At 38.6% G+C, this 25956-nt stretch overlaps 1 protein-coding gene across 8 annotated transcripts in view; it reads right to left on the bottom strand.

The window, feature by feature from the left end:
• The window catches only part of SLC4A7 (solute carrier family 4 member 7), a 123223-nt gene that overhangs the window by 46299 nt on the left and 50968 nt on the right, over window positions 1-25956 (bottom strand). For 5 of the 8 annotated variants that reach the window (XM_065932899.1, XM_065932897.1, XM_065932896.1 and 2 more), the window contains exons 4-9: window positions 15465-15603; window positions 14755-14915; window positions 11294-11482; window positions 3848-3963; window positions 1821-1978; window positions 306-393 (exon numbers count right to left, since the gene is read on the bottom strand). In XM_065932899.1, the coding sequence (XP_065788971.1) occupies window positions 306-393; window positions 1821-1978; window positions 3848-3963; window positions 11294-11482; window positions 14755-14915; window positions 15465-15603 (851 nt within the window). Of the gene's footprint in view, window positions 1-305; window positions 394-1820; window positions 1979-3847; window positions 3964-8078; window positions 8448-11293; window positions 11483-14754; window positions 14916-15464; window positions 15604-25956 lie in introns of all 8 variants that reach the window. The other 3 variants (XM_065932898.1, XM_065932895.1, XM_065932901.1) reach the window with 2 other exon arrangements.

Genomic DNA, 25956 nt, shown 5'->3' on the forward strand with positions numbered 1-25956 from the left:
GCGGATGGAGCAAGCAGTAGAAAAAGGGGGTCTGTCACAGCATATAAATTTCAGAAAGCACAGAGACTGGACTAGGCAGGCTCTATCAAGGCAACAGCGAAGAGCTTAAACAAATATCCAACAGGCATGTCATTGATACATCTAAATCAAGATGATTTATTCAAATCTGCATATTACTGATAGCACAGAGGAAAATACTATAAGAGAAAGATCCATAAAATACACTTTAAAATCACCAAAGACGGTAAGAGAGTCTATAATTTACTACGTGTTGTGTGCTTCACATCAAAGGGCATGTTCCTTACCTCATCTGTCATGAGGGTGGCTATTGATCTTCCAATTTCGTGATACTGTGGTGCCTTGCCTGCAGGCCCCAATAACAGAAACAAAAACCTAAGGGAACATTAAAACAGAGAGATTTAAACATGAACAACAGACATTAAGTCTAAGAATCATAAGGAAACCATACAAATGTAAACACAGAAACATTACTCAGACCTCCTTTTCATCCTCACATCCTATTGGCTGCAAAAAGTTTGGCAACTCTATTCAGATGAATCACAAAATTAAAAACAGCATTCATAATTAAGTTCCATCTTTCTTAGAGTAAAAAGTACTTAAGGAATCAGTGTTTTACATTAAAGATGGTGTTTCCCGTCTTCTATATCCTTTTGAATTTTGAGTAAACAACTTTTTCTGGTCTGTACTGATGAAAAGAAGTAAATTAGTAAATCAAGTGAATACCAATCCAATTAAGTACTTACTTTGGCTTAAGAAAATAGATGAGTATTCAGAAGAAATTCATGGTCCCTCAAACTACAGTCTGGATAAAGACACTATAGGGGAAAATAAAGGACTAACCCTTTTGGAAGCAAAAGCATTTTATTTACAACTCATTATTTAAAAGCCTCTTATTGTTTAACAATCTCTTATTGCCTATCCCATCTCCAAAGGATCTTCCTGACCCAGAAATCAAACCGAAGTCTCCTGCATTGCAGGCAGCTTTTTTTTTTTTTTTACAAACTGAGCTACTAAGGAAACCCAAATAAAAATTATTTAACTTCCTACTTAGTTATATTGTTATTAACATACAGTAAAATATTAATATTCATACTTATCCAAACTGGAAGTATTCATCTGCCTGCTTTGTAAGAATTTAAATGTGAATCTATGAATTATCTTTCTCATTTATCTCAGTACTGTACCATTAATGCAACTCAGGAAAGCTTATTAAAAACTAGCATGTACATTTCAAACAGGCTGCAATTAATTCTTCATATTTATTACTATAAAAATATTCTTAATTATTCTCATTTGTAATTAAGTTCATATAATCAGTAGCTAACTGATCACACTTTATATTAATAACACAACTTGCTAATTATTCTTAATGTATATTGAACAGAAGATTGGATCAGGTCAGAACAAAGCATTCTGCCTAATTCAGGGGCATTATTACATTTAATCAACCCTGAGGTACTGTTACCCTCATTTTACAAGTAAAGCAGAAGCCTAGCTTGATCGTCCCATAAAAGCAGCAGAGCAAGGATTCAACTCCATCCTCTCTAACTTCAGTGCCTGCACAGAACATACTATGAACAGAACTTTTCTTATAAAAACATAAATGCAATGTATTTTTTAAAGGATGCTTTTTTTTTTAGTTCCAGAAAGAAAGGTAAATCTTTAATGCTCTAATAGTCAAGGCACTGGGGCAATGACACCATTAACCATTAAAAGGAGCTTTCATTACATAAAGCGACATGTTCCTCTAGATTTTGGACATTCTGGAAGAACGTTAACTGCAAATAACCCTCCCTTACCTTGTAGGGACGGGGACTTCGGTTAGCCCTGAGAGAAGAACAGCGGGAGCCAGTCTCACAAACGCAATTATAGGTCTTTCTAAAAAATCCACCTCTCCCACCAGAACATTGGATGCCTCAGCTCCTGAAGGAATTTTTCTCATGAAATTCATATCAACCTATTGACAAATAAATAATAATCAAAAATAAAGTGTGCATGGTACTAATCAGTCTAGAAGGAAACAGGAAAAAGATGCTTTAAGACTACTATTCGCTAATCAAAACTGGTGATCTAAAGGATGTTTAAGTGCCAAAATTCTCAAAAGTACAAAGAATGAAGTTGACGAATACAAAGTGCAAGCAAAACACAGCTACCAAACAGTACTCCCAACTAGTTTACTGTCATGATCTTCACTACTGCAGAGATCTAAATTACCAAACAAACTAGAGGAAAGTTTCAATGAATATATAGCACTATTCATTAAAAAACTACTGAAGACAAAAATATAGTTCACAAACTAACAATGGTCCATGAAATTATACACAGTTCTAAAAATATTCATTTAGTCATGATCTATTGTTTAATCTTAGACATGAATTTGTTCCTTTATATTTTATGTATTTTATAAACCCTTTTTTACTTTAATGAACTATGGGCATTCCCCAGTATTTTCAGTAAGAGAAAAATTTTTATTTTCATTTGCAACTAAAGTAGTCATAATTGGTATACATATATGGTAGTGCTGTATGATCGAATTAGGTTGTCTGTGTATAATTACAAAGAAAAGGTTATGGACATAATTCAAAGTACGGCAACTTCTTCGTTGTATGCAGCTTCACACAGTCACTGAACAGCCACTAGCAGGGCTTCTAGGAACATAAAACCAGCACTTACGGCGGGCCTCTTGAGTCCCACACCCAGCGTGCCACAACTACAGTGCCAGGAGGCAGACTCCTGCCCGACAGGGGATACGCGGGTGTGCACAAGACAGACCAAGTGAAAGAAAGCACAGCTGTGTCAGGGGAACAAAGCAAATGGCACCTGCCCTGTCTAGAGGAGATCTGCTGCAGAAATCACAGCAATCTATCCACAGACTCCGTCCTGAAAACCTGACACTCATCTGAAATAACTGCAGCACCAGTAAAAATATGCTCAACTTACAACAGAACAACAGTACGAAGCCCCAAATGCAAGGCTTTTAACTTTAGAGCATGAAGCTCAGTAAAGCTATAACACAAATCATCATTTAAGTGCCTTTTCTACAAAACGTGATTCATAGACTTCACATCATAAAGGCTTAAAAATTGAAATTAACTTGAAATAATGGCATTTAATTAGAAGTCTGACATTGTATCCTATAGTAAATACCATCAAACACCATCAAAAAAATTACAATGGATATCAAGAATCAATTATTCAGAGGTAGTACTCAAAGTATGCTTTAAATTCAACTGTAATTTGAACTTGCAGTTTTTTGCTTTGTTCTTTTGAAATAAGCTCTTTTTTACATTTCATTTAACACTCACCTATGAAAATTAAAAATCACAGTTGAGATAGGTGAGTTATTTTTCAATTCATGTCTTTACCTTTACCTATCCATGGGGAAGCACCGATGTTTCCCAGTTACATTCCAGAAAGCACTGACACCACAAGACAGTAATTCTGGGGTCACATTACAGCCGAGGAGAGGCTGAATTGTTACTGCTGTAACATCACTCCCAGAATTAACCTTCCTAGTAGTGGCAGCTTCACAACAAATGCCTGCAGTTCATGATATCTATGGGTGGGTATAGATGAAAATACTGTATTATCCCCGTATTCTCTTGTCAGGATTTCTAACACTAGTAAGATATAACATTATTCAAGTGCTATGAGACTGTTACCTTTTTCACAATTTCTGATCTTAAGTTAACATCACAAGCATCACATCAGGTTTACAAGCATCGGTTATTAAAAATTACTATAATCACTGTTACTATAATCACATTGCTAGCAATTGTCTCAGTAAGCATGATTATGAAAATGTATAGTTAATAACAGAAATTACCTTGCTGAAGTCAACAGTACTATTTTCTCTGCTTCCTCCACTTCCATTACCTTTAATTTCTCCACTTTTACTATTGTCCAAGTTTCCAGGTGCAGACTGTGGAGAGGCCAAAATACCTGTATTTAAGAACAAACAATTTCCAAAGTAGTAAGAAGAAAATTCACTTTGCAACCTGAATTTGCTCATATCCTGAAAGTGATGGGTTTACTGAAAGCAAATGTGCTAGGTAAAAAGAAAAAAAAGTGCCAAGTGTTAGTACCATACCAGCAAGAGTGGGATAACATTTTAAGCAATAATGAAGCTATACATGTTAACATTTAAAATAATATAATTGGCATTTACAAAAATGGTGGCCTTTTGCAAAAAGAAAAAAAGTGAGTAGAAGGTGGAAGACCTGGGTCTGATCACCACTATAAATACTTAGCACATCCACTTTTACTGTATCCTTAGACATGTGAACTGCAGAGCTTAAAGATGCCTAACTACACTTAGCACACTGACATCAGTAACAATGTAAAATTTCTGATAAACCCTAAATGAAAATGCAAGAGCTACATCAATGAAATATACACTCCTTTTGCCATAATCCTTCAATTAGTTTCCTCATGAATTTTCACCTCTCTTGGGTAAAATTCATGTGCTGTCTACTGTCATTATTCATAAGGACTATGCTAAAATACAATAGCAATGTTTTTATGATATAAATACAAAGAATACAGAACTTATAAGGGAACGGATCTATGTTAAAAAAAAGTATTCTTTGCCACTTTGTAGCTATGTGTATGACCTTAAGTAACTCACTCAACTTCTAAGACACAGACAAACTTATAAAATTTGTTTGTTTGGATTAGGAATGATATACATTCTATTAAATTAACTTGTCTGGATTACAAGTGATAGACACATGTTCGTGCATGGTATACTCAGTTCAAGCAAAACTCAGCAGCAACAAGTCACACCCAAAAATAACCTAAAATCACCCAATAGCATGTTACTAGTCATTACCACTATGTATTCGCAAAAAGTTCAAATGCTACAAAAACTTTAGAGTACGTGACACAGATTTCTACCATTAAATGTACCTAATGTTTTCAAAACACCCAAGGCTTTCTAGTTCAAGAATATAGATTAATATTACCCAAAACACTGAATATCACAGGAGAAAATGCACCAGACAACGGCAACAGACTTTACTTCTAGTTTTAACTCTGCCACTCACAACAACCTAGTGACCCACAGAAATTCACCACTACCTTGTTTGTGGTTAGAACCTATAAACTTTAAACAGCGGCAATTAAATTTTAAAATTTTAAGCATATCATATATAGTCTATGCATTTTTGTTTTTATAGAATACAACATATACTAACTAGTAACCTGAAACTAAGTCATTTGAGTTTACAGCTTAAATTCAGTGAATGAAGACCTTCATGACACCACGTCTCTGTTAAACACCTACAACAGGATGCCACTGTGACCCAAAATCTCAGTAAAGCAAGTATATGCAGTCCATTTAGCCATATACCCACTCCCGAGAAATTGTAAACAATTCTGAAATAAAAACTTTTCCCTAAACTGAACTCATTTTTCACCATTTTAGCCTCTTTGACCTTTGTCCCTACACTGCCATAATAGAATCCATTCCTCTATTAAAATACATGCGCCAAGTGTAAGAAGAAAAAGTTAAGCAGTATTTTTCAGTGGTTTCCACCAACTACCACACAAGAATATGAAGAGTATCATTTAAGGCCCTGGCAGCCAACTACAAGTGATCATCAACACACACATGCTGCTAACTACAAACTGCATCCAACCTGCAGACGTGTAACCAAAGAAAACAGACACAGTTTCTCAGAATAGTCCTAGCCACCACATCTGAGGGAGAAGAATGGGGATGCGGAGAAGGCTCAACAGGAATGGGAAGAGGAAACGACCTGCAACTCAACACTGACAAAGTCAGAAGAGAGGGCGCGAGGAAGCCAGGGGCTCAGCTGCTCACCCTGAACATGTTACGGCGGGCAGGCCAGGCACACTTAAAGTTTCCCACCACCGCCTTCTCCATCAGTCTTCCCTGATGTCAGCTAAGTTAAAGCTATATCCTGAAAAGGTAAACGAAATGTCCTTGCTCCTGCATAAATTCCTAGTGCTCAGAATTAAATGAGTAAATTCCCCCAAATTAAAACTATAATGAGCACAGATAACTTGGAAGGACTTTATTTACTTGCTTTAAGCAAAAGAAAAAGCAAATATGAGAATGTATAAAATCAATCCTGGCATTTAAGTCATACTCTGGTAAATCTATTATTTCGCCCTTTCATTTTTTTTCCCCTCAAAATAGTATATCTACCTAGAAAAATTAAGCAAAGAGATCAAAGCTTCCTGTCATTAAAGATTTGACAGCAGAAGTGCCCAGAGCAGCAGTTCCCATCCATGGAAGGCTACGAATGTGCTGGCAGGCGGTGGCTGCGGGCCGAGGGTGCTGCTCAATAGCTGACAATGCACAGGACACCCGACCACGCAGAAGTGTCCCCCAAAAGGCCAGTAGCGCCGAGGGTGAGAAACACCGAGTCAGAAGACAGTCACACACAAAGTGAGTGACGTCCTTTACCCAAGTATTCTCTAAAAAATAACTGAAGGCAAACACTGCTTTCCTTTCCGTTTTCCTTTCCTACAGGTATTCACAAATCATGACCTCATGACACAAAGGATCTCTGGCACTGGTCTCTCAGAAGTGATGAGACCACCTTCTTGACCAGACTTCAGGAAAAGACAGGGGGGACTCCAGGTGCCTGGGCAGCGGGACTAATGGAGAGCTGTCCCTCTCACTGTGGCTACATTCCTTCTACAATGTCACCTAGACAGCAACTGTGAGCTCTCCCTTGTCCTCAGAAATCCTCTCTTCCCTACACTCTAGTTTCTTCTCTTCCAAAAGGCGAGTACATCCCACGGCACCCTTAACAGCAGAGGGAGGAAAAATTTAATTGTGTCCCTCAATTTTCAGTTAATTGCTCTTTTTATCCTCTTAATAAGTGACCTAATAAGTCACTGGGAACCTGTAGGCCCCTTTCTTCCCATACAAAGCTTATAGTCTCTTATCATTAATTAGACTGAAGCTGGTAAAACAAGGAATAGTCAGTATTACTGACAGATATAGGTAAAAACAAGTGCAAGGGGAAGTAACTTCAAAGTTAATTTTGTTCAAGAAAAATAGTCAATTTTGTTAGTCTTTTTTAATGAAGTAAAAAGTGTTCATTATTTCTGAGCAGTTATTTCTAGGTATCTTTTCCCCATTTTTGTTTAGTTACCTCATTATAATACATCTTTTCCACAAAGTATTAAAATTTACAATGAAATTCTATACTATAGATTTTGTTGTAGGTAGTTCTGGGTTCAATTCCTTTGTCTGAAAAAAAAAAAATCCCTTTGTCTGGTCATTTATGGTCTAACCTTAACATCTCTGTCTTAATTTTGTTCATTGTACAAACAGTGATAAGATAAACTCATCAAATAGAAATATAATAACACTTAAGTGAGTTACAAACCTTTTATCCACTAAGACAAGTAGAAATAAATCCTATCTGCAACTATAGGAACTCTATTCCTAAAACTTTCAAGGTGAATTCGGATGAAAGATAGATACAGCATTAAATAAAAAACAACTGGTCTACTCCAGATTATAAAACTAGTCGGAATAATGATGACTCCAGGCAGTCAACAGTGAACCTCAATCCTCTCAGAGACAAGATGAGAAAAAGAACATTCTACCTTTGGCAGGAAGGTGAAAACACACTGCATCCCTTACACAAAAGCACCAAACAGTAGATAAAAGGCTTCTCATTATACTTTATGCAAGGCATGTGTTCATTCACTTGATGGAATGAAATGCACAAGAAGAGCCACCATTTTTTTTTAATCATGGCAAATTAAAAGATGACCTGTAAAAATGTCTACATTTGTCTGATTCAAATGCATTGACCTGTAAAACTTCAGTAAAAAATTTTGAAAGGGCTTAAATTATGTGTAGGCTCCTTTGATATCTTTGTAAAACTTAAAATTTTAAAATAATTCTATCCTTTTCTATAACACACTATAAAGAAAAAAAAACATGCAGAAGTCAAAATAAACTGTAAGCATCATCTACATAATGCTGATTAAGCTATGTGCTGAGAGGCATTCCAAGTGCAAGGGTCCAGAGGCAGAAAGCACCACACGTGGGGACTTTGGATAGTTGCCTGCAGTCACGTCAACATTCTCCTCACTCTTCTGCTCCTGGCCTTGCAGCGCTTCTACGTCTTCCTCGGGCGGATGGATTACTACTGTGGGAATATCGGCACTGGCAGCGGACACCAGGAGCTCTGGGGCCTGAGGCTGCCTCTGCCGGGAAGGTCTGGCGTGGAGGCGGCTGAGGCTAGGGCTGGAAGGAGGGCTGCTCTGAGGGGTGGGCGCGGGGCTTGTGCACCTCGAGCCCGCAGGGGTCCCGGCTCTCGAAGAAGGAAGAAGATGACTGACAAGAAGAGACAAAGGTGATTCTCCTCTCAAGGAAAGGTTTGAGGCAGACAGACCTGTTCGCAAAGAGTGGCGGGAGGCTGACAGGCCTTCCCCTGAGGTAAAACAAATAAATGAAAAGTGATGAAGTTTTATTGCAGAAGGCAAAAGAGACACACAAAAATCAATCTACACTGTAAACCGCAAGCTTTAAAAAAGGTCCAAAATTTCAAATTCATGCTGTCAGGGTTAGTATGACAATCTGAATTTTAAATATTAGAAAATCACTGAAAAATGGCTTAAACTATAATTAGTTCTCTGAAGGTGCATCCGAAACTCAAAACAAAAAATGAAAAACAATGTTAATGATAGATGGAGAGGGATAATATTCTGTTAGGAATGAGAATGTCCAACAGTGTGGCTTTAAAAACAAAAAATAATGACAATGCAAAGCTGTTGCTTTAAAAATGATAAACTGCAAATGAAAATATAACACAAAAATAATCTAAGAAATAGAAGCCAAAACAAAACTTACCAGCACTGAGAGCTTATATTCAGTGTATTTTATCTACATTGGACCAAACTGCTACATATTCTCTCACAAGAAGAGCCCACATTAACAGTATCTAGTGACTCCTAACTTAAAGTCAGTATCAAATCTTTATACATTAAGCCAACAGGGCATCATCCACTGACAGAACTCTCAAAGTAAAATTTAAAAACATAAGGCAAGTCATGTGAATTTTTTTCAAAACAGAAACATGTCAATTTTAAAAGATACATATTCTTGAGCTCACTATCTTAACTGATATTAATAAATGTCCTAAGATATGTTTCCATATCTAATGCAGCAGATAAATTAAAACAAATACATATGATGTTTAATTTAACTAGCAAAGAATAAAGTATTTTTTACCAACAGCAATGACAAGGAAGTCTAGAGTATTTCAAAAGATCATGTATACTTATTGTTCAAACACCAGGTTATTCTAATGAAGAGTAGCTTAGTGGAACAATATTTTTTTTTAGGAAAAGCATGAGAAATATAACAATCCCAACTGATCTGGGTCAGGGGTCCTGAACCTCCGGAATCTAATGCCTGATGATCTGAGGTGGAGCTGATATAGTAATAATAGAAATAAGATACACAATAAATGTAACATGCCTGAATCATCTCAGAAGTATCCTCAACCACCTCCCCAACCCTGGTCCATGGAAAAATTGTCTTCCATGAAACCAGTTCCCTGGTGCCAAAAAGGTGGGGGACTATAAGTAATAAAAACTACATGCTCAAGAGATCCCCCAAATATTACACATATTATTATTTCATAAACCACCACTATTTAGGTAAAAAATAAGCTAGATGCAGAAAACTGTTAAAATTACAACTATAGTAATACACCAAAATAAAAGAATGCCCAAGCTAAAATGGCATCTACAAGAAAGTAGCCAATGTCTTATGATTAAAAGGAACCAACTGACAACTGGAGGATAATCAGGAACCATTATGTATGGAGGAGAAAGATTTAATGTGGTTTCTCTAGGCAAATGAGTTCACTTTACTGAACTAGGAAATATGCAATACATGGAAAGATGAAAAAAAGCGGTGACATGGATGGCATGCTTTCAAACTCAACTTAGGCCCGTGAGAGATTTCTTTTATTCTTAAGGTCCCTTGAATATAGAAAGGCAGTTTTAAATATATGAAAAAGAGTTTCAATGATCAAATATTCAGAAGAAAAAGGACTTAATTATCTTAGACTGAGTCACAGAAGGAGACTGAGTACTGTTACCTTTACATGTGCTAAGTCCTCCACCTGTGAGTGTGCGTGTAGCACGTAAGAGCCACACTCTTACTGCAGAGATAGAAAGATGAGCGGGAAGGTTTGTGGCCCACCCCGACTCCTCACTGTCACCCTCACTGCCTTGGGTAACAGCAGCAGCTGGACGCAGCAGATCAACCCCAGTTCTCTGCGGCTGGGTTGTCCAGAGTCACTGTCATCAGAGACATCTTTGAGACCCAAACAGAGCCGCAGTGACCGCATGCCGGCTGTAGGACAGGGGCAGAGGGGAGCAGCTACCCGAACAGTCTCCCCAGCTCCCCACAACCCACTGCTGAACCGTCAGTGGGTGGACGGGGGTCTGTGCCACTCTCCGTGACTCGAAGACATCATAAAACAGGAACAAGTACAAAAACCTTTTACAGATTATGTCAACAAAAAGCTGGGAAAATTAAAATCAAACCAGGTCCAAAATATGCCCAGCAAGTATAGTCTACTCAGGAGAAGAAAAAAAATCTTAGGAAAAATCTAATATTAAAGGTCCAAACACAAGACTGAATTTTCAAAAGATTAAACTAAATTTATAGATAGCAATTTACAGCTCTTATATCAACCATACAAGAATTCTTGAACAGAAACAAAAAAGCAAGGAGGAGAGTAATCAGGGTCACGCACAGTGTAGTGTCTGAAAGAAAGCGAAAGTCGCTCAGTCATGTCTGACTCTTTGCGTCCCCATGGACTATACAGTCCATGGAATTCTCTAGGCTAGAATACTGGAGTGGGTAGCCTTTCCCTTCTCCAGGGGATCTTCCTGACCCAGGAATCGAGCCGGGGTGTCCTGCACTGCAGGCAGATTCTTTACCAACTGAGCTATGAGCGAAGCCTCCAGTAGTGTTTAAATATTACCAACACTTCAATGTCCCATTTTAACAGAGTAAATGATTAATTTTCTCATCTAAGTAATTTCTACAGATAATTATGCCACATTATAAAGACATTTCAGAAATGAAATATTTAAATGCACAAATACTACTATTATTTTTTGAAAAAAGAATCAAAAAGATAAAAGACCTATGTAATTATCTAGAAAAAATGAGTTTCTTTTTCCAAATGCTAACTGTAACAAGCTGGAATGCTGTTAGTAAAGTGTTAGAAAAATTGGACACCACAACTTATCTCACCGTTCCTTTCAAGCAAGTGAGGGTCAGAATGTTTCTTGCCTATGTCTGCAAAAGATCGAACTAGGGGAATCCGGCTGGTGAACCTCTTCTCATTCTGATGGTGGTGCCTCTTTAGAAGGGCTTCTCTGACATTCTCTCTAATGGACTCGTCCAACTGGCCAGAGGCAATCATGTTGTCCAGTACCATATCTAGGCAAAGAAAAATACACAGATAATCATCATTGTTACTAAATAAAGTCAATACCTGGATGACTGTAACATATAATAAATGGTAAATGAAATCTTACCAGGAAAATAAGACTCTTACATAGTTCTATAAAGCATTATTCTCTTCTAACATTTAATAATGGATGCATAATGATAACTATGAACACAATCCAACAAAGCTGAACATACTAATAGAGACTCTGATTTTAATAAATACTATTATTTATTAAAAAGCTATTGTTATACACCAAGAGCCTTCCTATATAGCTGAAGGTGCTTTACTGATACGTATATAATAAATTCCGTTAAACTGAATATTTAAATAATACTGGTTTCCTAAGAAATGAAGATATTTTATGCCTTCACTTCACAGTTTTCTCCAAAACTGTAGATGAATATCTGTATTCATTCATTCAATAATTAACTATTTACTGAGCACCTATTATGTGTTAGGAATACAGCAATTAACCAAGCAGACTGAGTTTCTGCTCTCACTCGTCCAGAGGCAGAAAACCAATAAGTAACTGAACAGATAAAATATGAAGTAGTAACTTTGTGGAAGATGTATGTACCAGGCTCTGAGGTGGGTGTGGGAAATTGGGGGGGGGTGGTTTGACGGCAATAACAATTTATATGTTACTGTGTTATCTGGACTTTTTTTTTTTCCATTTATTTTTATTAGTTGGAGGCTAATTACTTTATGGACTATTTTTAATTTACAAAGTACACACTGATATAAATATTTTTTAAAAGTGCCACTAACTTGAAATAAGAGTCAAGCTTTCAAAACTGTTTAAGATTCCTCAGAGAAAAACTGTAAGGGATCAAACTAGCAGGTAAACTCTAACAGTAAAACCACAACTACAGGCTACCATATGTGTGAAAACTGGACTATACATTTACTACGATATACTGTATTATGTGATCACTAGAAAGCCAAAGTAAGACATACTACATTCATCTAAATTTAATATTTCTAATTCCCAAATCACTTTTTTAGTCATTTATAGAATACAAGAAAATTAAGGACTTTGATAACTTAAAGATTAGCAGCACAACATCAAATTAACAATCTGGTAACATCAAAGTATTTCCAGCCTGAGAAATTCTAATAAATTTACGGTTCTCTTGAAGATCAAATACGACAGCTTTTTCTTTTTATATCGAGGTGACTATAATGGTAGTCACACTATAAAATTTATTACTACTGAACTTGATTTTGGTTTTGAGCAACTTCAGCTAATGACCAAGTAGCTTCATCACAGCATCTTTTTGTTCTTTATCTCTCCATTTCCACTGGTACCACCTGCTACACTTCAGGTCGCTGGCATTTCTTGCTGAGACATTCCAAGAAAATAAACCACCTCCTGGCTTCTAACCTCTTCTAGTCCAAGGCCACCCTACCTCCTCCTCCCAGAATAATCCTGCTGACACACATCAAGATCACTGTTGTTGTTCAGTTGCTCAGTTGTGTCCGTCTCTTTGCGACCTCACTGACTGTAGCCCACCACGCTCCCCTGTCCCTCACTATCTCCCAGACTTTGCTCAAATTCATGCCCATTGAGTTGGTGATGCTATTCAACCACCTCATCCTCTGTCGCCCTTTTCTCACTTTACCTTCAATCTTTCTCAGCATCAGGATCTTTTCTAATGAGTCGGCTTTTTGCTTCAAGTGGCCAAAGTATCGGAGCTTCTACATCAGTCCTTCCAGTGAATATTCAGGATTGATTTTCTTTAGGATTGACTAGTTTGATCTCCGTGCAGTCCAAGCGACTCTCAAGAGTCTGGTCCAGCACCACAATTGGAAATTATCAATTTTTTGGTGCTCAGCTTTCTTTATGGTCCAACTCTCACAGCCATACATGACTACTGGGAAAACCACAGCTTTGACTAGACGGACCTTCATCGGCAAAGCTTTCCTTCCAAGTAAACACCTTTTAGTGTCATGGCTGCAGTCACTGTTTGCAGTGATTTTGGAGCCTAAGAAAATCAAATCTGTCACTGTTACCAGTTTTTCCCCTTCCACTTGCCATGAAGCGGTAGGATCAGATGCCATGATCTTAGTTTTCTGAATGGTGAGCTTTAAGCCAGCTTTTTTCATTCTCTTCTTTCACCCTCATCAAGAGGCTCTTTAGTTCCTCTTCACTTTCTGCCATTAGAATGGTATCATCTGCTTATTTGCTGCTGCTGCTGCTAAGTCGCTTCAGTAGTGTCTGATTCTGTGCGACCCCATAGACAGCAGCCCACCAGGCTCTGCCGTCCCTGGGATTCTCCAGGCAAGAACACTGGAGTGGGTTGCCATTTCCTTCTCCAATGTATGAAAGTGAAAAGTAAAAGTGAAGTCGCTCAGTCGTGTCTGACCGTTAGCGATCCCATGGACTGTAGCCTACCAGGCTCCTCCGTCCATGGGATTCTCCAGGCAAGAGTACTGGAGTGGGGTGCCATTGTCTTCTCCATCTAGCATATCTGAGGTCATTGATATTTCTCTTGACAATCTTAATTTCAACTTGTGATTCATCCAGCCCAGCATTTCACATGTGGCACTCTGCATGAAAGCTAAATAAACAAGGTGACAACATACAGCCTTGTTGTACCCTATTCCCAATACTGAAACAGTCAGTTGTTCCACATCTGGTTAATATTCTCGTACTTAAAAATCACTGAGAACCAGAATGCCTATCAAATCAAATCCAATTTCTTAACCCAGTAATTCAAGGACATTTGTAACTCAACTCTAACTTATCTTCCTGCAAATCTCAAGAAATCTGTGTACTCACAGAGAACTGCCCTCCTGAGATCACACTGCTGGTACTCTCCAGCCTTTCTCCCTTCCCTCCTCCTTAGAACACTTCCCTTCCTCTCACGCCGCCTCCCCTTGCTGCCATGTGTTCACGTTCGATGGATAAGTGGTGCAGTTAGTGTACCTTCTAGGTCTCCCCAGATACCACGGTCCAGAAACAAGAAAACGGAAAGCTCCTTCCTCTGCACCTCCAAAGAGCAGACTTTGGATCTTGCTTACGGCACTAGTCACAGTCTTCTTGACACTGTAGCTACATCTGACTCAGTTCATCTTTCAGACTCCAAACTTACCAAGGATAAAAAGGGTTATTTACGTCTAACTCTTCATACTGCCCTGCACAGAATGGAAGCTCAACATGTAACCATCAAATCAACGGTCCAGAATTCCACTTTATTTTCCTTATTTATCTCAACTTCACTGCAATTTAAACATAAAGAAGTCACTTTGCTGTCACCTGCTATTTCATCGAGAGTGCTTGCTCTCATATCCAGCATGACTGTTCCATTTAAGATGCAACTTCTCAGCTCAAAAAGACTGTGTAAAGAAAGAGTTGCCACATAAGGTTTACTCCACCGGTCGCCACCGTCTTCAACATCCTCTTCAAATTTCAGCCATCTGAAACGCATAATGTATACAAATATGTTACAAAGAGTGATGATTCTGTTTAATATGACAAATGCAAGCATATTCTTATAAAGAGAAAAAAAGATCACCATCACCAAACAAAATTTTTCTGCACACTTTCACAAATTAGGCTAATGGTCTGCAATGTTGAGTCACTAGATCTGGCAGTTCCTCTCTGCTCCAGCTGTCACAACAGTAACTCTACAGAAACAAACTCTGGAATTCCATCGTGTCAACTTCCAATCTTATTTTAAACTGTAAATATGCAAAATGTCTCCTCAGATTTTTTTCTCTAATTAAAGACACAAAAATCTACAGTTAACATAATTCCTTTTGTGTTCTATTATGGTATTAAGAATTATTTAATGAAACAAATTATGAGAATAAAGAGAAAAATTAAATGCTGAATTTCTAGAGCCAAGGAAATTCTCTACTCATTGTTTTAAAGCATCGTGTGTCTCATAATTTCAATCTTATGTTTTCATTACTGAAAGGAACCAAGAAGCAGCAGCTGGAAGCTTCGAGCAAGAGCGTCAGCACCTGGCCGTCTCCTTCCACTCATACTCCTCCCCGTCCCTGTAGCAGAGCTCGTCCATCTCTGTGAAGAGGTCGTGGGGGATGTGCTCCTCATCATCGTCCTCAGTGCCGAGGATGAACTGCACTCTCTGGGATGGCGTGTCTTGACAAAAATCAGAATTTAAAAACACACACTCAAAAATCTTCCCCAATTAATACAAAGGTAAATTCAATACAGAATTTCCAAAAGTGAGGAAATTCTCTACTCACTGTTTTGTTACAAATATATTCCATTAAAACAAATTTCTTCTGATTATTATTAAAATAATACAATTCTGAAAGGAAATAAGAGCCAACAATCTAGAAAAAAAGAATTTCACAGAAAGATCACCTCTATAAATGAAAAAGAAAAACAGTATGTTAAAGATAACTCACACTAATCTTCAACAAACTTCTGTAAAAACAAAGTAAGCAACATCTAAAACCAAGAAAACACTGTGCATAAAACAGGACTTTGCCCTCACCAAAAATAGATGGAAATGTTAGACAACATACAACATTTAAAATAGTTAATTAAATAAATAAATAAAATAGTTAATTAATAAGTAGTTAAGTTCAAAAGTAAAAAAAAAAAAAAATCCCTGAGTTTCAAAAAAAAAAAAAAAGATGAGAAAACGCAAAACTAACTTTTCTTACGATCATGGAAAAGCAAGTCTGTCTCTGAGGTCAGAGACGCAGGACAGGTCACTGCCACTCATGATCTCCAAGTTTATCTGTGTGGTACAGAATTCCCAACTGAGAAATTAACATACATTCTAGCCCAGAACAACTTAAACCCACAGGGGCCCCAGAATAAACATAAGCATACAACAAGCATCAATTAAAAACAAAATCAAATTCTTCCAAATATGAGAGAGGATATCAAATTCAAAATTTACATCTAAGTAAACAAACCTCCAGGAACTTAAAATCCCAACAGGGAAATTAAAACAGGTTACAAAGCAGACTAGAAGTAGAACTGTTCAAGGAAAAGACAGATGTAAGGAGGAGGTTATACAGAATGCATTAAGGACAAGACAGAAACACACACGGTTAAGAGATACAGAAAACAGAACAAGCTAGCCAAAGAGGAAAACCGCCAGATAGAGGAAAATATAAAGAACAGGAGAAGAGGAGGAGTACGAAATGCAAAACTGTACAGTATGCAGATGACATGGGTCTTCACAATGAAGGAATATTCTGGGACCAACACATGACAAAACCACGGTGTGACTGGACTTCTAACACCCGAATCTTTCAACAGTTAGGTCTTACATATCTTTTGTGAAATTTATCCCCAAATAATTTTTCTGGTGCTACTGTGTCAGTATTTACCTCATTTTCTGATTGTTCATTGCTCTTATATAGAAATACAGTTGATTCCGTACCCTGATTTTGTATCTGCAACCTTGCTAAACTCATGTAGCTTTGTAGATTGCTTAGGATTTGATACATATGTTATTCTGTAATTGTGAATAAAGACAATTTCACATCTTCGTTTATCTTCTGGATGTATTTCATTTCTTTCTTGCCTTATTCCGCTGGAGAGGTGTGCCAGTGCCACGCTGAACAGAAGTGGTGAGAGGACAGCCTGCCTTTTCCCAGTTTACGGGGAGAAAACTTTCAGTCTCCCACCAGCGTTTCTAGATGCTCTCTATCACACTGAGGAAGTTTCTTTTTTTTTTTTTTTTTTTAAATATTATTTTATTAGTTGGAGGCCAATCACTTCACAACATTTCAGTGGGTTTTGTCACACATTGACATGAATCAGCCATATAGTTACACATATTCCCCATCCCGATCCCCCCACCCTCCTGCCTCTCCACCCGACTCCTCAGGGTCCTCCCAGTGCACCAGGCCCGAGCACCTGACTCATGCATCCCACCTGGGCTGGTGATCTGTTTCACCATAGATAATATACATGCTGTTCTTTCAAAACATCCCACCCTCACGTTCTCCCCCAGAGTTCAAAAGTCTGTTCTGTACTTCTGTGTCTCTTTTTCTGTTTTGCATACAGGGTTATCGCTACTATCTATCTAAATTCCGTATATATGTGTTAGTATGCTGTAATGTTCTTTATCTTTCTGGCTCACCTCACTCTGTATAATGGGCTCCAGTTTCATCCATCTCATTAGAACTGATTCAAATGAATTCTTTTTAACGGCTGAATAATATTCCATGGTGTATATGTACCACAGCTTCCTTATCCATTCGTCTGCTGATGGGCATCTGGGTTGCTTCCATGTCCTGGCTATTATAAACAGTGCTGCGATGAACATTGGGGTGCACGTGTCTCTTTCAGATCTGGATTCCTCAGTGTGTATGCCCAGAAGTGGGATTGCTGGGTCATTTGGCAGTTCTATTTCCAGTTTTTTAAGAAATCTCCACACTGTTTTCCATAGTGGCTGTACTAGTTTGCATTCCCACCAACAGTGTAAGATGGTTCCCTTTTCTCCACACCCTCTCCAGCATTTATTGCTTGTACACTTTTGGATAGCAGCCATCCTGACTGGCGTGTAATGGGACCTCATTGTGGTTTTGATTTGCATTTCTCTGATAATGAGTGATGTTGAGCATCTTTTCATGTGTTTGTTAGCCATCTGAATGTCTTCTTTGGAGAAATGTCTGTTTAGTTCTTTGGCCCATTTTTTGATTGGGTCGTTTATTTTTCTGGAATTGAGCTTCAGGAGTTGCTTGTATATTTTTGAGATTAATCCTTTGTCTGTTTCCTCATTTGTTATTATTTTCTCCCAATCTGAGGGCTGTCTTTTCACCTTACTTATAGTTTCCTTTGTTGTGCAAAAGCTTTTAATTTTCATTAGGTCCCATTTGTTTATTTTTGCTTTTATTTCCAATATTCTGGGAGGTGGGTCATAGAAGATCTTGCTGTGATTTATGTCGGAGAGTGTTTTGCCTATGTTCTCCTCTAGGAGTTTTATAGTTTCTGGTCTTACATTTAGATCTTTAATCCATTTTGAGTTTATTTTTGTGTATGGTGTTAGGAAGTGTTCTAGTTTCATTCTTTTACAAGTGGTTGACCAGTTTTCCCAGCCCCACTTGTTAAAGAGATTGTCTTTTTTCCATTGTATATCCTTGCCTCCTTTGTCAAAGATGAGGTGTCCATAGGTTCGTGGATTTATCTCTGGGCTTTCTATTCTGTTCCATTGATCTATATTTCTGTCTTTGTGCCAGTACCATACTGTCTTGATGACTGTGGCTTTGTAGTAGAGCCTGAAGTCAGGCAGGTTGATTCCTCCAGTTCCATTCTTCTTTCTCAAGATTACTTTGGCTATTCGGGGTTTTTTGTATTTCCATACAAATTGTGAAATTATTTGTTCTAGTTCTGTGAAAAATACCGTTGGTAGCTTGATAGGGATTCCATTGAATCTATAGATTGCTTTGGGTAGAATAGCCATTTTGACAATATTGATTCTTCCAATCCATGAACACGGTATGTTTCTCCATCTGTTTGTGTCCTCTTTGATTTCTTTCATCAGTGTTTTATAGTTTTCTATGTATAGGTCTTTTGTTTCTTTTGGTAGATATACTCCTAAGTATTTTATTCTTTTTGTTGCAATGGTGAATGGTATTGTTTCCTTAATTTCTCTTTCTGTTTTTTCATTGTTAGTATATAGGAATGCAAGGGATTTCTGTGTGTTAATTTTATATCCTGCAACTTTACTATATTCATTAATTAGCTCTAGTAATTTTCTGGAAGAGTCTTTAGGGTTTTCTATGTAGAGGATCATGTCATCTGCAAACAGCGAGAGTTTCACTTCTTCTTTTCCTATCTGGATTCCATTTATGTCTTTTTCTGCTCTGATTGCTGTGGCCAAAACTTCCAAGACTATGTTGAATAGTAGTGGTGAGAGTGGGCATCCTTGTCTTGTTCCTGATTTCAGAGGAAATGCTTTCAATTTTTCACCATTGAGGGTGATGCTTGCTGTGGGTTTGTCATATATAGCTTTTATTATGTTGAGGTATGTTCCTTCTATTCCTGCTTTCTGGAGAGTTTTAATCATAAATGAGTGTTGAATTTTGTCAAAGGCTTTCTCTGCATCTATTGAGATAATCATATGGTTTTTATCTTTCAATTTGTTAATGTGGTGTATTACGTTGATTGATTTGCGGATATTAAAGAATCCTTGCATTCCTGGGATAAAGCCCACTTGGTCATGGTGTATGATTTTTTTAATATGTTGTTGGATTCTGTTTGCTAGAATTTTGTTAAGGATTTTTGCATCTATGTTCATCAGTGATATTGGCCTGTAGTTTTCTTTTTTTGCGGCATCTTTGTCTGGTTTTGGAATTAGGGTGATGGTGGCCTCATAGAATGAGTTTGGAAGTTTACCTTCTTCTGCAATTTTCTGGAAGAGTTTGAGTAAGATAGGTGTTAGCTCTTCTCTAAATTTTTGGTAGAATTCAGCTGTGAAGCCATCTGGTCCTGGGCTTTTGTTTGCTGGAAGATTTCTGATTACAGTTTCGATTTCCTTGCTTGTGATGGCTCTGTTAAGATCTTCTATTTCTTCCTGGTTCAGTTTTGGAAAGTTATACTTTTCTAAGAATTTGTCCATTTCATCCAAGTTGTCCATTTTATTGGCATAGAGCTGCTGGTAGTAGTCTCTTATGATCCTTTGTAATTCAGTGTTGTCTGTTGTGATCTCACCCTTTTCATTTCTTATTTTGTTAATTTGGTTCTTCTCTCTTTGTTTCTTAATGAGTCTTGCTAATGGTTTGTCAATTTTGTTTATTTTTTCAAAAAACCAGCTTTTAGCTTTGTTGATTTTTGCTATCGTCTCTTTAGTTTCTTTTGCATTTATTTCTGCCCTAATTTTTAAGATTTCTTTCCTTCTGCTAACCCTGGGGTTCTTCATTTCTTCCTTCTCTAATTGCTTTAGGTGTAGAGTTAGGTTATTTATTTGGCTTTTTTCTTGTTTCTTGATGTGCGCCTGTAATGCTATGAACCTTCCCCTTAGCACTGCTTTTACAGTGTCCCATAGGTTTTGCGTTGTTGTGTTTTCATTTTCGTTTATTTCTATACATATTTTGATTTCTTTTTTGATTTCTTCTATGATTTGTTGGTTATTCAGAAGCGTGTTATTTAGCCTCCATATGTTTGAATTTTTAACAACTTTTTTCCTGTAATTGAGATCTAATCTTACTGCACTGTGGTCAGAAAAGATAACTGGAATAATTTCAATTTTTTTGAATTTTCCAAGACCAGATTTATGGCCCAGGATGTGATCTATTCTGGAGAAGGTTCCGTGTGCGCTTGAGAAAAAGGTGAAGTTGATTGTTTTGGGGTGAAATGTCCTATAGATATCAATTAGGTCTAGCTGGTCCATTGTATCATTTAAGGTTTGTGTTTCCTTGTTGGTTTTCTGTTTAGTTGATCTATCCATAGTTGTGAGTGGGGTATTAAAGTCTCCCACTATTATTGTGTTACTATTAATTTCCTCTTTCATACTCGTTAGTGTTTGCCGTACATATTGCGGTGCTCCTAAGTTGAGTGCATATATATTTATAATTGTTATATCTTCTTCTTGTATTGATCCTTTGATCATTATGTAGTGTCCTTCCTTGTCTCTTTTCACATCCTTTATTTGAAAGTCTATTTTATCTGATATGAGTATTGCGACTCCTGCTTTCTTTTGGTCTCCGTTTGCGTGAAATATTTTTTTCCAGCCCTTCTCTTTCAATCTGTATGTGTCCCTTGTTTTGAGGTGGGTCTGTTGTAGACAGCATATATAGGGGTCTTGTTTTTGTATCCATTCAGTCAATCTTTGTCTTTTGGTTGGGGCATTCAACCCATTTACATTTAAGGTAATTATTGATAGGTGTGGACCCGTTGCCATTTACTTTGTTGTTTTGGGTTCACGTTTATACAACCTTTCTGCATTTCCTGTCTAGAGAAGATCCTTTAGCATTTGTTGAAGAGCTGGTTTGGTGGTGCTGAATTCTCTCAGCTTTTGCTTGTCTGTAAAGCTTTTGAATTCTCCTTCATATCTGAATGAGATCCTTGCTGGGTACAGTAATCTAGGTTGTAGGTTATTCTCTTTCATTACTTTCAGTATGTCCTGCCATTCCCTTCTGGCCTGGAGGGTTTCTATTGATAGGTCAGCTGTTATCCTTATAGGAATCCCTTTGTGTGTTATTTGTTGTTTCTCCCTTGCTGCTTTTAGTATTTGTTCTTTGTGTTTGATCTTTGTTAATTTGATTAATATGTGTCTTGGGGTGTTTCGCCTTGGGTTTATCCTGTTTGGGACTCTCTGGGTTTCTTGGACTTGGGTGGCTATTTCCTTCCCCATTTTAGGGAAGTTTTCAGCTATTATCTCCTCGAGTATTTTCTCATGGCCTTTCTTTTTGTCTTCTTCTTCTGGGACTCCTATGATTAGAATGTTGGGGCATTTCACATTGTCCCAGAGGTCCCTGAAGTTGTCCTCATTTCTTTTGATCCTTTTTTCTTTTTTCCTCTCTGCTTCATTTATTTCCACCATTCTATCTTCTACCTCACTTATCCTATCTTCTCTCTCCGTTATTCTACTCTTGGTTCCCTCCAGAGTGTTTTTGATCTCATTCATTGCATTATTCATTTTTAATTGACTCTTTTTTATTTCTTCTAGATCTTTATTAAACATTTCTTGCATCTTTTCAATCTTTGTCTCCAGGCTATTTATCTGTACCTCCATTTTGCTTTCAAGATTTTGGATCATTTTTATTATCATTATTCTGAATTCTCTTTCAGGTAGATTCCCTATCTCCTCCTCTTTTGTTTGACTTGGTGGGCTTTTTTCATGTTCCTTTACCTGTTGGGTATTTCTCTGCCTTTTCATCTTGTTTAGATTGCTGTGTCTGGAGTGGGCTTTCTGTATTCTGGAGGTCTGTGGTTCCTTTTTATTGTGGAGGTTTTACCCAGTGGGTGGGGTTAGACGATTGGCTTGTCAAGGTTTCCTGATTAGCGAAGCTTGCGTCAGTGTTCTGGTGTGCGGATCTTGATTTCTTCTCTTTGGATAGCAATGGAGTGCCCAGTAATGAGTTTTGAGATGGGTCTATGTGTTAGGTGTGACCTTGGGCAGTCTGTATGTTGACGTTCAGGGCAATGTTCCTGCGTTGCTGGAGAATTTGCGTGGTATGTCGTGCTCTAAAACTTATTGGGTCTTGGGTGGTGGCTGGTTTCGGTGCAGGTATGGAGGCTTTTGTACGGTCACTTATTACTTAAAGATCCATGTAGTCAGGAGTTTTCTGGTGTTCTCAGGTTTTGGGCTTAAGTCTCCTGCCTCTGGATTTCAGTTTTATTCTTCCTGTAGTCTCAGGACTTCTCCAACTATACAGCACTGATAATAAAACTTCTAGGTTAATGGTGGAAAGTTTCTCCCCCGTTAGGGCGACCCAGAGAGGTTCACCGAGTTACATGGAGAAGAGGAGAGGGAGGAGGGAGATAGAGATGGGCAGGAGGAGAAAGAGGGGGACTCAAGAGGAGAGAGACAGATCTACGAAGTTGTCTGATCCCAGAGTGTTCTCCGTAGCCCAGACACCCACAAAGATTCACAGAATTGGATTGGGAAGAGAAGGGGAAAGGAGGAAATAGAGGTGTTCTGAGGTAGAAAACAGAGTCAAGATTGGGAGAGAGTAATCAACACACTCCTGAATAAAAATGGGAGCTGAATATTGGATTCTTAAATGTTCACAATTTATATCATATACTGAAAAACAAAAATTAAAAATCTAGAGTAGAGGTTAGACTCTTAAAAATACTATATTAAAAACAAAAACCCAAACATACAAAAGAAATTTTAGAAATATATATGAAGTTTGGTATAAAAATAGGGCTTCTCTTCTTCTTTTTTTTTTTTTCTCTCTTTCTTCTGCAAGGTTATAGTGTATTGAAAATGAAGATTAAGGCATAGTAAAAGGAGTGCTAGAGGGCTTTAAAAGAAATCAGAGAAAAAGAAAAAGAGAAAAGAGAAGAGAAGAAAAAAGAAAAGAAAAAAAAGAAAGAGAAAAAAAATTGTTTTGCCTAATTAAAAAAAATCGTACAAATCTATGAAAATGAAAGTTAAGGAGTAATGGGGGAGTAATAGGGAATTTTTAAAGGAAAATAAAAGAGAACCAAGAAAAAAGAAAAAAAAAAAGAAAAAGAAAAAATATATCTAGGAATTTCTCTGGAGCTGTTGCGGTCAGTGTGGGTTCGGCTCAGCTTCAGATAGCTCCTCGTTCCAGCTTACACTTCTCAATATCTACAGGCCCTTCCGTTGTAGTCAGTTGGTGGTTTCTTCAGGGATTTTAATCTGTTGCACCGGTCCCTTCTGAAGCGGTTCCCTTTGTTTATTTGGGTTCTGTTGCCGGTCTCTTCCGCGCCTAATTTCCGCCCTGACACAGTGGGCGGAGGTGGATTCCTATTCAGGTAGCTAGTTCCGTTGCGCTGCGGGGAGGGGCTGTGCAGGGAGGGGCTGTGCGGGGAGGGGCCGGTGCTCCAGGGAGAGGCTTGCGCTCTTTTCTCGGTCTGCGCTGCTCAGGCTCCGGGCTGCTCTGTCTGAAGCGCGCGCCAAGCTGCGCGCGGCTCCAGCCCTCGGGCGATTCACAAAAGCGCGGCGCACAAAGCTGGGCCCGCGCTCCGGCCCCACGCCCCCCGAGCGGCCCAGGCAGCCAGGCGCCTGACGGGCGCTCTCTCCCCGGGTGCGGCGCGTCTTCTGCCCTGCGTGATCCCAGTCTCAGTCCCCGCCCGCGCCGGTCGGGCGTTTGCACCCTCTGCCCTCCGCGTCCCCAGCCCCAGTTCCCGCCCGCGCCGGTCGGGCGCCCGCGCCCTCCGTCTCGCCACGACCCTCCCGGCGGACTTCGGCCGCCCAGAATCTCGGTCCCTTTGTTCTGCGAACGGCCGGCAGTGTGTTCGGGCTGGTTAATTTTCTCTCTCTTTGCTCTCCCACAGTTCAAGTTGGCAACTCACAAAAGCTCCCTCTGATTGTCCTCAGGGCGCTCAGGCCCGGATCCAGCCCCAAGTAATGCCGCCCGCTCCTCTCCGTTCCGCCCCCACTTGCTGGTGGCGGATGCGGGCGTCTGGGGTACTTTTCTGCTGGGAGTTGCTTTTAGGCTCGTAATCTGTGGGTTTTATTTATTGTATCCCTCCCAGTCAGATTCAAACTCTTGAGATTCCAACACTTCCCCCAGGCCCGCCAGTGCGAGGGTTTCCTGGTGTCTGGGAACGTCCTCTATTAAGTCCCTTCCCCGGGACGGATCTCAGTCCTTAGCTCTTTTGTCTCGCTTTTTATCTTTTATATTTTGTCCTACCTCCTTTCGAAGACAATGGGCTGCTTTTCTGGGCGCCTGATGACCTCAGCTAGCGATCAGAAGTTGTTTTGTGAAGTTTGCTCTGCGTAGAGTTATTTTTTTTGAAGAATTTCTAGGAGAGAAAGTGGTCTCTCCGTCCTACTCCTCCGCCATCTTGGCTCCTCGAGCAGGAAGTTTCTTAATATTCCTAGTATGTTAGGGGAATTTTATCATGAATGGGGGTGGAATTTTTCTGTCTTATTGATATGATTACATGGGGTTTTTCTGGTTTATACTGTTAATAAGTTTACATTGATAGATGTTTAAATTTTAAAACGACCCTGAATTTCCACTTGTTTATCAATTTCCTATTGCGGCTATAGTCAATTGCCACAAATTCAGTGGCTTAAATAACACAAGTTTATTCTCTTATAGTTGTGGAGACCATAAGTCCAAAATGGGTTTTATGCAGGGCTAAAACCATGGGGATGGTTCTCCCTGGAGGTTCCTGCTTCTGGAGGTTGCCCACATTCCCGGGGTTTGGACCCCTCCCCACTGTATCAATACCACCACTGTCTCCTTTGATCTTCTGACTCCTTGTGATTAAATCTGGCCCATCTCCATTAATTGAGCATGATCTCCACTACTCAAAATCCTCTAATTTAGTCACATCTGTAAATTCACCTTTGCTAAATAAGGTTAACACTCAGATTCCAGAGATTTGGGACGCAGACAAGGTGGGGGCCACCACTCAGCAAAGTGCTGTCATGATGGATTAGGTCTCTTAAATATTGGTGGAAAAAAGATGTGTTTATTTTCTTGAGGACTTCTGAATCTACATTTCTGAGAAGTAATTAGTGTGCAGTTTTATTCTCTCGTAACATCTTTATCAAGTTTTGGTACCAGGGTAATGCTGGCTTCACAAGATGACTGGGAAGTGAGGAAGTTTTCTAATATTCCTAGTTTGCTATTCCTAGTTTTGTCATCTTCAAAAATCTGGCAGAGTGTGTGTTATTTCTTACTTTTATATGTTGCTATGTATGGGAAAGTAAATTTTCATTATGGAATGTTTGAGACTACAAATTTAATTTCTTTTTCTACATGCAGGGTAATTCAAGTTACCCATTTCTGATTAAGAGCATGTAATCCTAAGAAACTTCCTCATTTAATCTGAAGTATCAATTTTGTTGGCACAGAATCATTCATAATACTC

Source organism: Muntiacus reevesi, chromosome 4 (assembly GCF_963930625.1).
Source record: "Muntiacus reevesi chromosome 4, mMunRee1.1, whole genome shotgun sequence".
In the NCBI taxonomy this organism is placed as follows: domain Eukaryota; kingdom Metazoa; phylum Chordata; class Mammalia; order Artiodactyla; family Cervidae; genus Muntiacus; species Muntiacus reevesi.